At 20.9% G+C, this 12,459-nt stretch overlaps 1 protein-coding gene across 1 annotated transcript in view; it reads right to left on the bottom strand.

The window, feature by feature from the left end:
- The window catches only part of LOC117171306 (congested-like trachea protein), a 44,274-nt gene extending 32,138 nt beyond the window's left edge, over window positions 1-12,136 (bottom strand). Inside the window, exons 1-3 of the mRNA XM_033358475.1 lie at window positions 11,830-12,136; window positions 6,748-6,862; window positions 4,309-4,623 (exon numbers count right to left, since the gene is read on the bottom strand). Coding sequence (XP_033214366.1) covers window positions 4,309-4,623; window positions 6,748-6,862; window positions 11,830-11,925 — 526 coding nt within the window. The 5' untranslated portion in view covers window positions 11,926-12,136. The remainder of the gene's footprint in view (window positions 1-4,308; window positions 4,624-6,747; window positions 6,863-11,829) is intronic.
- Between the last annotated feature and the right edge of the window lie 323 nt (window positions 12,137-12,459).

Here is a 12,459-nt window from a genome sequence, read left to right as displayed (position 1 = left end):
AACTATTATATTTTTGTTGATAATTCTACTTCTTGGTTGAAAGTTGAATTAATTTGTTGAAAATTAATTTTTTATTCTTAAAATTTAAATCTTTGGTTGAAAATGCAACTATTAGGTTGAAAAATAACTTTTCGGTTGAAAATTCATGTTTTTTGTAGAATTTAACTTTGAAATTAAACTTTTTTTAAAATTTGACTTTTTGGATAAACAATTATTCTTCTTAATTGGAAATTCATCTTTTTGGTTGAAAATTCACCTTTTTATTTAGAAATTCAAATGTTTTGTAGAAAATTCGTCTTCTTTAATTTGGCAATTCATTTTTTTTAGAATTCACTTTTTCTTTATTTAAAACTAACTTTTTGTAATATTTGAAATATCAATTATTATTATTTTTTTGTTGAGAATTGATCTTTTTTGATCGATAATTCTACTTCTTGGTTAAAATAGAGCTATTAAATGTTGTATTTAAAATTAACCTTTTTTAAATAAAGATTAAACTATTTTGTTAAAAATTACATTTTTTTTTGAAGAATTCAACTTATTTTTATTTAAAATTAAATTTTTGTAAAATTCTTAATATCAACTATACCATTTTTTGTTGAGAATTCACATTTTTTGGTTGAAAATTCTACTTCTTGGTTGGAAGTTAAATAAATTTGTGGAAAATGAATTTTTTATTATTTAAAATTAAATCTTTGGTTGAAAATGTAACTACTTTGACTTATTCAATGTTTTGTAGAAAATTCGTCTTCTTTAAGTTGAAAATTAATTTTTTTTATAGAATTCAACTTTTTTTATTTAAAATTATATTTTTGTAAAATTTGAAATATTAATTTTTTTTAGAATTAATGTTTTTTCTACTTCTTTGTCAAAAGCTCAACTAATTTGTTGAAAATTCGTTTTTTTAGTTAACGATTTAACTCAGGTTGAAAATTTAACACTTTGGTGAAAGTTTATTATTAATTCCGTTTAAAATTAATTTTTTCAACTTAAAATTGAAATTTTCAATTTTTGGTTAAAAATGGACCTTTTTTAGTTAAAAATTAAACTCTTTGGTTGAAACTTCATTTATTTTGTTAATTTTTTTTTTTAATTAATCTGTTTCGGTAACGATTTGATATTTTTTCATTAAAAAAAAATTGTAACAAAATATATGAAGTTTCAACCAAAAATTGAAAAGTTCAATTTTAAGTTAAAAAAATTAATTTTCAACGGAAAAAATTATGAATTTTCACCAAAGTGGTTACATTTTCAACTAAAGATTTAAATCTTAATAAATGAAACACGAATTTTCCACAAATTAGTTCATTACTTTTAAACAAAAAGTAGAATTATCAACCAAAAAAAATCTTTTTTGGTTGAAGATTCAACTATTTTTTTGGAAATTCATTTTTTTGGTAATATTTAACTTTGAAATTTAACTATTTTTTAAATTTGTTTTTTCGGATAAACAATTATTCTTCGTAATTAAAAATTCATCTTGTTGGTTAAAAATCCAACTATTTGACTAAAAAATAAATTTAAAATTCAAATTTTTTGTAGAAAATACGTCTTCTTTAAGTTAATTTTTTTTTAAATTTTAAGTATCAATTATTACACTTTTGTTGTGAATTCATTTATTTTGGTTGATAAATCAATTTTTTGGTTGCAGTTGAACTAATTTGTTGAAAATTCAACTATTTAGCTGAAAAATAACTTTAAAATTCAAATTTTTTGTAGAAAATTAATCTTTTTGGTAAAAAATTATATTTCTGGTTGAAAATTCAAATGTTTAAAAAATAAATAAAATTCGTCTTTTTTGTAGAAAACTAATCTCCTTGGTTAAAAATTAATCTTCTTCCATGAAAACTCTACTACTTGGTTAGAAGTTGAAGGTTGAAAATTTAACTACTTGGGTGAACATTTATTAGTTTTTCAGTTAAAAATTTAATTTGGTTAAAACTGAAAATGGAGTTATTCAATTTTTGATTAAAAATTAATCTTTTTTAAATAAAGATTGAACTATTTTGTTAAAAATTCATTTTTTTTTGTAGAATTCGCCTTTTTTATTAAAAATTAAATTTTTGTAAAATTTTAAATATCAACTATTACATTTTTTATTAAGCATTCATCTTTTTTGGTTGAAAATTAAACTTCTTGGTTGAAAGTTAAACTAATTAGTGGAAAATTCATTTTTTATTTATAAATATTTAAATCTTTGGTTGAAAATGTAACTATTTTGGCGAAAATGCTTAATTTTTGCAGTTTAAAAATTAATTCTTTAACTTAAAATTAAGCTTTTCAATTTTTGAATGGAAATTAAACTTTTTTAGTTAAAAATTAAATACTTTGGTTGAAGTTTCAACCATTTTTGTAGAATTTACCGAGATTTAAAATTATTTGAAATTAATCTTTTTGGATAAACAATTATTCTTCATAATTGAAAATTCATCTTTTTGATTGAAAATTCAACTATTTTTGTTTAGAATTTAATTTTGTTTAAATTTTCTTTTTGAATAAACAATTATTTTTCTTAATTAAAAATTCAACTATTTGATTGAAAAAAATTTCGATTAAAAATTCACCTTTTCATTTCAAAATTCATATGTTTTGAAGAAAATTCGTCTTCTTTAAGATGAAAATTTATTTTTTAATAGAATTCAACTTTTATTATTTAAAATTAAATTATTTAAAAATTTTAAATATCAACTATTACATTTTTTGTTGATTATTCACATTTTTTGGTTGATACTTCTACTTCTTTGATTGAAAATGTTACTACTTTGTTGAAAGTTCCTAATTTTTTCATTTTAAATTAATTTTTTTAACATAAAATGAAAGTATTCAATTTTTGGTTGAAAATTAATCTTTTTTAGTTAATAATTAAACTCTTTGGCTAAAACTTAATTTATTTTGTTAAAAATCAATTTTTTTTGTTTGAAAATTCAACTATTTTTTTTAGAATTTAATTTTGAGATTAAAATTTTTTAACTCGTCTTTTTCAATAAAAAATTATTCTTCTAAATTTAAAATTCATCTTTTCATTTAAAAATGCAAATGTTTTGTAGAAAATTCTTCTTCAAATTCAAAATTAATTTTTTTTATAGATTTAAACTTTTTTTATTTAAAATTTAAATTTTGTTGTTGATAATTCTACTTTTTTGTCGAAAGCTGAAATAATTTGTTGAAAATTCTTTTTTTTTTTTAGTTTACGATTTAACTCTGTTTGCAAATTTAACTACTTTGGTGAAAATTTATTATTTTTTCTGTTAAAAATTAAAATTTTTTTAAACTGAAATTTTTAATATTAACTATTACATGTTTAAAGAGATTTAAATTTATTTTTAATTCATCTTTTAGGATAAACAATTATTTTTCATAATTGAAAATTCATCTTTTTGGTTGATGAATAAATTTTCGGTTGAAAATTCACCTTTTAATTAAAAAATTCAAATGCTTTGTAGAAAATTCGTCTTCTTTAAGTAAAAAATTTAATTTTTTTGAAATTGAAAATAGAGCTATTCAATTTTTGGTTGAAAATTAATCTTTTTTAAATAAAGATTAAACTATTTTGTTGAAAATTCATTTTATTTTATAGAATTCAATTTTTTAATTTAAAATTGGAAACTTCATTTATTTTGGGAATATTTTTTTTTGCTAATTAATCTTTTTTGGTTGAAGATTCAACAATTTGTTTTTTGGTAAAACATTTTTTTTTTGTAAAACTTAACTACTTTTTCAATTTCTTTTTATAAGAAATTATTCTTTGTAATTAAAAATTCAACTATTTATCTGAAAAATAATGTTAAAATTAGAATATTTTGTAGAAAATTCGTCTTCTTAAATTCGAAAATTCATTTTTTTTTAGAAATCGACTTTTTTCATTTAAAATCAATTTAAAAAAATTTTAAATATGAAGTATTACATTTTTTGTCGAGAATTCATTACTTTTGATTGATAATTCTGTTTCTTGATTGAAAGTCGAACTAATTTGTTGAAAATTCAACTTTTTGGTTAAAAATGAACTTTCTGGTTGAAAATTCAAAAATTTTTTCCAGAAAATTCGTCCTTTTCTGGAAAACTAATCTCCATGTATAAAAATTAATCTTCTTCCACAAAAATTCAACTATTTGGTTAAAAGTTGAACTATTTTTTTTTTGAAAATTCACAAAATTAAATTGAAAATTCTTCTCTTTTCCTAAAGAATTCTTGTTCTTTGAAAATTTAAATCTTTGTTTAAAAATTCATCTATTTTGTTGAATATATAATATTTTTTCTTCAAATTTGAAGAATTTAAAGCATTTATGACAAAAAATTTGGCATTTTTACCTCTTAGAAGAGTGGCGCAAGTTCCTTTGTAAATACTGCGGATTCCTCCTTCTTTGTAGAGTTGTTTTACGACATCTACGGGACCATTGTATTTTGGTTTCGCTTCTCCGTGTTGAATTTGTAAAAGACATTTAATTCTTTCTCCTGGAGCCATGATTAAAGTTGTAAAAATTCCGCTGAAAGCTCCAGCGTAAAATAATTGCGGGAGTGTCAGTCTTTCATCCGGAGATTTTTGCTGCAATTTTTTTCCTAATCCATAGCCCAAAAAGCTCATGGCAAATATTGGCGCAACTCCAACGAGTGGTGCAGCCATGCCTATATTTATTTTAAAAAAATATTTAATATGCGATAATAGATCTTATTTTATTTAAAATTCAAATTTATTCTTATTTTTCTAAACACTATTTTACCTTTTAATAAATATTATGGTATAATATTAATCATATTCACAAAATATTTTTGAAATCGATTTTTTTAAATTAAACATTTTCATGGCACAGCTAAATTAAAAATAAATTTTAAAAAATTCAATAAGTTTATAGAGTACAGTCTCATCCACTCCTATCTAAAAAAAAAGATGTGAAAAGAAATTATGAACTTTTTTAATTTTTGCAGGATTTAAAAAAAATTATAAGAAAACTTTTGATTTATTTCAAAAGACATTTAGAAGTTCTGGAAGTTTAAATAATTTAGAAATATTATTTTAAACTTGAAAACATTTTTACAAATTTAAAACGAAATATAGATTTGTGAGAATTACAAAAAAAAAAGTAGAAACTTTTTATGAACTTTAAAGGTTACAAGGTTACAAGAGAATAAATTAAATCCCTTATGATTTCTGGGGGGAAAAATAATCTTTAGTTCACAAAGTTTAAAAAGATTTTAAAAGAACTTTTTTGATTTTGCAGAATTTTTCCAAAATTTACATTTTTTTAAGATATTAAAATAAAATTTTCAAGCCTTTTAAAGAAAATCTCTTTGAATCCGACATCTTTCTTGGTTCCAAATTCAATACTTTATTCAAAATTCGTTTGTTTCAAAATTCATTTTTTAAGTAGAAATTACATATATTTTATTTTATTAATTTTAGTTTAAAATTCATCTCTTTGTTTGAAAATATAATCATTTTGTTAAAAAATTATCTTTTTTTTTAGCAGGGAATTAATCTTCGTGGGTGAAAATTTATATTTTTGGTTAAGGATTCAACTATTTTGTTGAAAATTCGTTTACTTTTGGATGAATTAAACTGTTTTTAATTTTAAATTAAAATCTTTTTAAATTGAAATATCAACTATTAAATTTTTTTTAGAATTAATCATTAATTTTTTTGTGAAAAATGTATATTTTTTGGTTAAATAATTATTTAACTTTTTTGTGTAAAAATTTAATGTTTTTAAACAATTCCTAAAATAAAAATTAAAAAAACTTAAAAGAAAATGAAGGTTTTTGAGGATTTCAAATAAAATGTTGAAGTTTTTTTTGAAATTTACAAAAAAAGTTTTCAAGATAAAATTTTTTCTGTATATTCATGGGAATATTTAAAGTAATTCTTTTTTTTAATAATTAATTTGAAGAGAATATTTGAAAAGATATAAAACATTACAACATATTCCTAAAATTGTCAAAAATTTATCCTGAAAATTTAAAAACAACTTTTTGGATAATGCAAGTCAGTTAAAAAGATTTTTAGGAATTTTCTCAAAAAAATTAGGAAAATCAAGTTTATTTAACTTTAAAGCAAACAAAAAAATAAAAATAAAATAGTCATTTGAAATTTTTATTTTGTTTTAAAAATTGTTTTTTTTTTCTTTTCATTATAATTTACCTGTAATTTTTTTTAATTTTGGACTCAACAATTTTTTTTTAAAATGAAAATTCATCTCTTTTGATAGAAATTTAATCTTTAAAAAAAATTAGAATTGCAAATGTTTGGTGTGAAACTAAAATCTTTTTTGATTGAGGATTAAATTATTTTGAAAATTCAAAATATAAACACAGAAAATCTATCTCTTTTAGAAAATATTTAATCTTTTTTTTTTGAGGATTCGACTATTTTATTGCAAAAATTGTCTTTTTTTCTTTTGAATTTTCTCAAGATACTCAGGAAAAATTATATTTATAGGTATCACCCTAAAAACAAATAAACAAAAAAATAAATATTTATTCGAAACTTTTCATTTATATTCAAAATTATTTCGATTTTTTCGGCGGAAATTCGTATTTTCAATAAAAAAATGATAGATTTCGAATTCAGAACAAAAAATATAAACGGAAAATTCCTTTCTTCCAACTCAATAAAAATGATAAAAATAAAAAAAAAGGTCGAGTGAAAACACTAAAATTATTTAATTCAAATTTTTAAAAATTGAAACAATATTTTCTCTTCTATTTTACTAAAAAAAAAGAGGATAAAAAATTGTACAAGAAATTAAAATATACCTTTGTATAAACCAGTAAATCCTTCTTTGGAAATCGTTTTTTTGGCACAGTCCAATGTCCCTTTATACAATGGAGATTCATTTAGACCTGGCCTAGGCATAGTTTGAAGTCGGACCTGATATAAAATAAAAAATATCTAAATTATAAAAATACAAAAATGCACCTATAAATAAAATAGAAAAAAAAGAAATCTCAGACTTCACAGCCCAAAATGATCCAAAAACAGAAGAAATTGGGCGATTTTTCAGGAAAATAGGGAAATTCGGAAGAATAAATTCTCCTAAATAAAATTAATTCAAATATCATATTAAATTCAATATGAAATGTTTCTCATTTCAAAGAATTTCCACCCAAAAGTATGAATACTTTTTCTAAAAAAACCTAATGTTTAAAAAAAGATTTGAACTTTAGAATCAAAAGTAGTAGAATTTTCAATTAAATAATGAGACTAAAGGTGCATTAACAATATTTAAAATATTTTCAAACAAAAAAGATGAATTCAGGGTTACTAAAAAAGACTGGTTTAAAAATTCCATGAATTTTTCAGATTTCCTAAGTCTACTTTAAAACAAAATTCTATCCAATTAAATTCAATTTAAAAAAAAAACACTCTACTAATCGCAAACTAATGTGTCACTAATTTCTTGAATAATTATTAATAATTGAAAATGCAAGAGGCTATTTAATTCAAAATTACTGAATTTTACACAATTGTCTTTATTATTGATGTGAAATTTCTGAAAAGTCTCGAATTATTATAACCATGTTATTTTTTTTTTGTAAAAAAATAAATTCTCTTCAATTTCAATATCAAAATTAATTAATTTTCAACCAAATGGTTGAATTAAAATAAAAAAAATAACAATTTTCGACCCAACAAGTCGAATTTTCAATACAAAGGGACGAAATTTCCTACCCCAAAAGACAAAGGTTCAACAAAACTTTTGAATTTTCGACAAAAAAAGATGAGTTAAAAAAAAACATTGAATTTTCAAATAAAAAAAGTAAACTTTAAACAAAAACTAAAAGGTTGAATTTGTCCCAAAACAGGTGAATTTTAGACTAAAAAAGAAGATTTCTTTAACAAAATAATTGAATTTTCAACATATTAATTATATTTTTTAACAAATCAATTAAATTTTCAATCAGAAAAACTTAATTTTCAACAACAAAAAATTAAATTGTAACAAAGAAAAAAGACTTTTCTCGCAAAAGAGATGAATTTTCAACCAAAAAAGAATACTTATTAACAAAATAGTTAAATAATTACATTTTCAACAAAATATTTGAATTTCCAACCTAGAAAAATTTATTTTTAACCAGATGGTTAAATTAAAAAAAAAAAACAATAAGATTTAACTAAAATTAAAACCGAATAGTTGAATTTTCAAGACAAAATGACGAAATTTTTTAGACAATAGTTTAATTTTCGACCCAAAAAGTCGAATTTTGAAATAAAAAGTTCATTTTTAATCAAGAAGATGAATTTTCAATACAAAGGGACGAAGCTTCCTCTCCAAAAAGACAAAAGTTCAACAAAACTTTTGAATTTGCGACAAAAAAATATGATTTTTGAACAAAAACATTGAGTTTTCAAATAAAAAAAATAACTTTAAACGAAAACTAAAATGTTGAGTTTTTTTACAAAACCTTCTTTAACAGAAGATTATTTCTTTAACAAAATAATTGAATTTTCAACATATTAATTATATTTTTTAACAAGTCAGTTGAATTTTTAATCATAAAGATGAATTTTCATTTAGAAAAGTTTAATTTTCCACAAAAAAATTTGACTTGTAACAAAGAAAAAAGATTTGTATCGCAAAATAGATGAATTTTCAAAAAAAAAAAAAAACTTAATAACAAAATAGTTAAATAATAAACAAAATAATTACATTTTCAACAAAATATTTGAATTTCCAACATAGAAAAATTAATTTTCAACCAGATGGTTGAATTAAAAGAAAATAATAAACTTGAACTAAAATTAAAACCGAATAGTTGAATTTTCAAGAAAAAATGACCAATTTTTTAGACGATAACTTAATTTTCTTTCCAAAAAGTGGAATTTTTAATAAAAAGTTCATTTTTAATCAAGAAGATGAATTTTCAAAACAAACGGACGAAATTTTCTATAAAAAAAGACAAAGGTTCAACAAAATTGTTGAATTTTCGGCAAAAAATATGATTTTTTAACAAAAATATTAAATTTTCAAACGAAAAAATTAAACTTCAAACAAAAATGAAATAATTGAATTTTTCATAAAAAAGTTGAATTTTAGACAAAAAGAGATTATTTCTTTAAAAAAATAATTTAATTCTCAAAGTCAAAAAGGTGATTTTTTAAGGAGAACATTTAATTTTCAAACAGAAGTTTAATTTTCAACAAAAAATTTCATTCGTTACAAAGAAAAAATACTTTTCTCTCAAAACAGATGAATTTTGCACCAAAAAAGATTATTTTTTAACAAAATAGTTAAATAGTCAACCAAATAATTACAATTGCAACAAAACAGTTGAATTTTCGACAAAAAAGCTGATTTGTTAACAAAAACATTGAATTTTCAAATAAAAAAAATTAATCTTACACAAAAAATAAATAGTTAATTTTTCACAAAACAGTTCAATTTAGATTAAAAAAGATTATTTCTTTAACAAAATAATTGAATTTTCAACATACTAATTATATTTTTTAACACATTAGTTAAACTTTTAACCAAAAAGTTGAATTTTCAACCTTTGAAAATTAAATTTTTCACCACATGGTTCAATAAAAAAAAACAGATCAAACTTCAATAAAAAATTTAATTTTAAAGTCAAAAAGGTGAATTTTTAAGGAGAAAATTTAATTTTCAATCAGAAAAGTTTAATTTTCAACAAAAAAGTTCATTTTTAACAAAGAAAAAAGACTTTTCTTTCAAAACAGGTGATTTTTTAATCAAAAAAGATTATTTTTTAAATAAAATAGTTGAATTTCCAACCCAGAAAAATAAAATTTCAACCAGATGGTTGAATTAAAATAAAACAGTAAGCTTTAACTAATATTAAAACCGAACAGTTGAATTTTCAAGACAAAATGACATATTTTTTAGACAATAGTTTAATTTTCGACCCAAAAAGTCGAATTTTCAACAAAAAGTTAATTTTCAATCAAGAAGATGAATTTTCTCCCCAAAAAGATGAATTTTTCATACAAAATTAAACTATAAACAAAAAATAAAAGGTTGAATTTTTCACAAAAAATTGTAATTTTAGAGTAAAAAAGATTATTTCTTTAACGAAATAATTGAATTTTCAAAATATTATTACATTTTTTAACGAATCAGTTAAATTTTTAACCAAAAATTTGAATTTTCAACCTTAGAAGATTAAATTTTAACCACATGGCTCAATTTTGTAAACAAAACAGATCCAACTTCGAGCAAAAACGAAATAATTTAATTTTCAAAGCCAAAAAGGTGAATTTGTTAGGAGAATATTGAATTTTGAATCAGTAAAGTTTCATTTTTATAAAAAAAAAAATCATTTTTATTTAAGAAAGATGACTTTTCAACCAAAGAATTATATTTTCAACAAAATAGTTAAATTTTTAAACTTTAAAGATTAAATTTCGACTAAGTGGTTCAATTTCCAAACAAAAAAGATAAAACTTTAATAAAAAAAAGAAATAATTTAATTTTCAAAACCAAAAAGACGAACTTTTTAGAACACAGTTGAATTGTCAATCATAAAAGTTTTATTTTTAACAAAAAAAAAAAAATTAATTTTTATTCAAGAAATGACTTTTTAGCCACAGAATTATATTTTTAACAAAATAGTTCAATTTTTTAATAAATAGTTGAAATTTCAACAAAATGATTATATTTTCAACAAAACAGTTTAATTTTTAACAAAAAAAAATTTTCTTATCAAAGAAAGGTGAATTTTCGACTAAAAAAAATGACTTAAAAAAAATAGTGAATTTTTTAACCAACTAGTTGAAATGTCAACGTTCAATGATTAAATTTCAACCAAATGGTTTAATTTCCAAACAAAAAATATTAAATTTCGATCAAAAACACAATATTTGAATTTTTTTCTCCAAAAGGACGATTTTTGTAGAATACAGCTGAATTTTAAATCATAAAATTTTGATTTTCATTCATAAAAAAACATAAGAGTACAATAACACTATTTGAAAACTTTTCAAGCCCAAAAAATTAATTTTTTAGAATTTGAGTTTTTAACCCAAAGAATTGAATTTAACAAAAAAAATTATTTTCAACGCAGAAATATAACTTTTCATTAAAAAAATATGGATATTTACTACAGAAGGACAAACTTTTTAATTCAGAAAGACAAATGTTCGACAGAATTGTTTAAATTTCGAACAAAAAAGGTGAATGTTTAACTAAATAGTAAAATTTTTAACCAAAAATTTGCATTTTCAGACAAAAAAGATTAAACATCAAACAAAAACCAAATAGTTGAATTTTTAAAGCGAGAAGATGAATTTTTTAAACGAAAATAGAATTTTCAACCAGAAAATATGAATTTTAAAATACAGAATAGGTCAACTTTCAACAAAACAGTTGAATTATTAAACAAATAGTTTAATTTAAAGCCAAAACGACGAGTTTTTTTTTAAAGACAATCGAATTTTAAATAAAAAAAGTCTATTATTAGTCAAGAAAAATGACTTTTCTCCAAAAAAGCTGAATTTTCAATCCAAAAAGACGATTTTTTAAACTAAACAGTCGAATTCTCAACCAAAAATAGTTACATTTTCTTACTGGATCCCATTAATTCAGTTCGAATTTATTGAAAAATGAACGTGAAAATAGGGCAAGTTTCATAAAAAATTGGGAAAAAATTATTATGCTTTAAAAAAAGGGGAAAAAGGGCAAAAAAGAAGAAAAGAGCGTGAAGTCTAAAATCTCAAAAAATTAGTACAGAAAAATAAAAATAAAAAAAGAACATAAAAATATAAAAAAATGTTTCTAGCATAATTTCTTGAATTTTAAACTGCTTGATAATAATATAATCCAGAATAATGATAACATTGAGTTTAAAAAACAATTGACTAACAAAATATAACCTTACTTTTATTGTGTCGAGAGGATGACCGGTAACAATTGTGCAGATTCCTCCAAATCCTCCACTCAGGAAATACTTAATAGGGCTCACGTTTTCAGACATTTTCGTTTTTTTTATGTTTTTTTAAATCAAAGAAATGATTATAAAAAATAGGGACAATTTTCGTGATGTAAAAAAGACTGGTCCGTGGGGACTTGGTACTTTGATGTGTGTCCTGTCTCTCGCGGTCACTTACGGTCAAAGTCCATTATTCATATTGAGCTGTTATACGACCTGTTCCGTAATTGATTCATTTTATTAAGAGTAATTGATGTCAACTTGCACCCGCACGATTCTCCCTTTTAAAATCGAGCTACATGACAAGTATATAAAATATAAAATTTTATTTCTATACATTTGTAGGTTATGTAAACATCAACAATGCCAATAATTGCCGCAATAATTCACCCCTATAGTCATTATAAGGAATTTCTATAACAAAAAAGCCGATTATAGTGGTCATCTACAAGTTTCAATAAAATGTGTGAAGTTTTAATTTAAAAAAGATCAATTTTCTGTTAAAAAAATTAATTGAAAAAAAACTAATTTTAAAAAATAATTTTATTACATTTTTCAACCAAAAGGATGTATTTTTAA

Source organism: Belonocnema kinseyi, chromosome 4 (genome assembly GCF_010883055.1).
Source record: "Belonocnema kinseyi isolate 2016_QV_RU_SX_M_011 chromosome 4, B_treatae_v1, whole genome shotgun sequence".
Lineage (NCBI taxonomy): Eukaryota > Metazoa > Arthropoda > Insecta > Hymenoptera > Cynipidae > Belonocnema > Belonocnema kinseyi.
The sequence above is the reverse complement of the archived record's forward strand: the minus strand, read 5'-3'. Positions and strand labels throughout refer to the sequence as shown.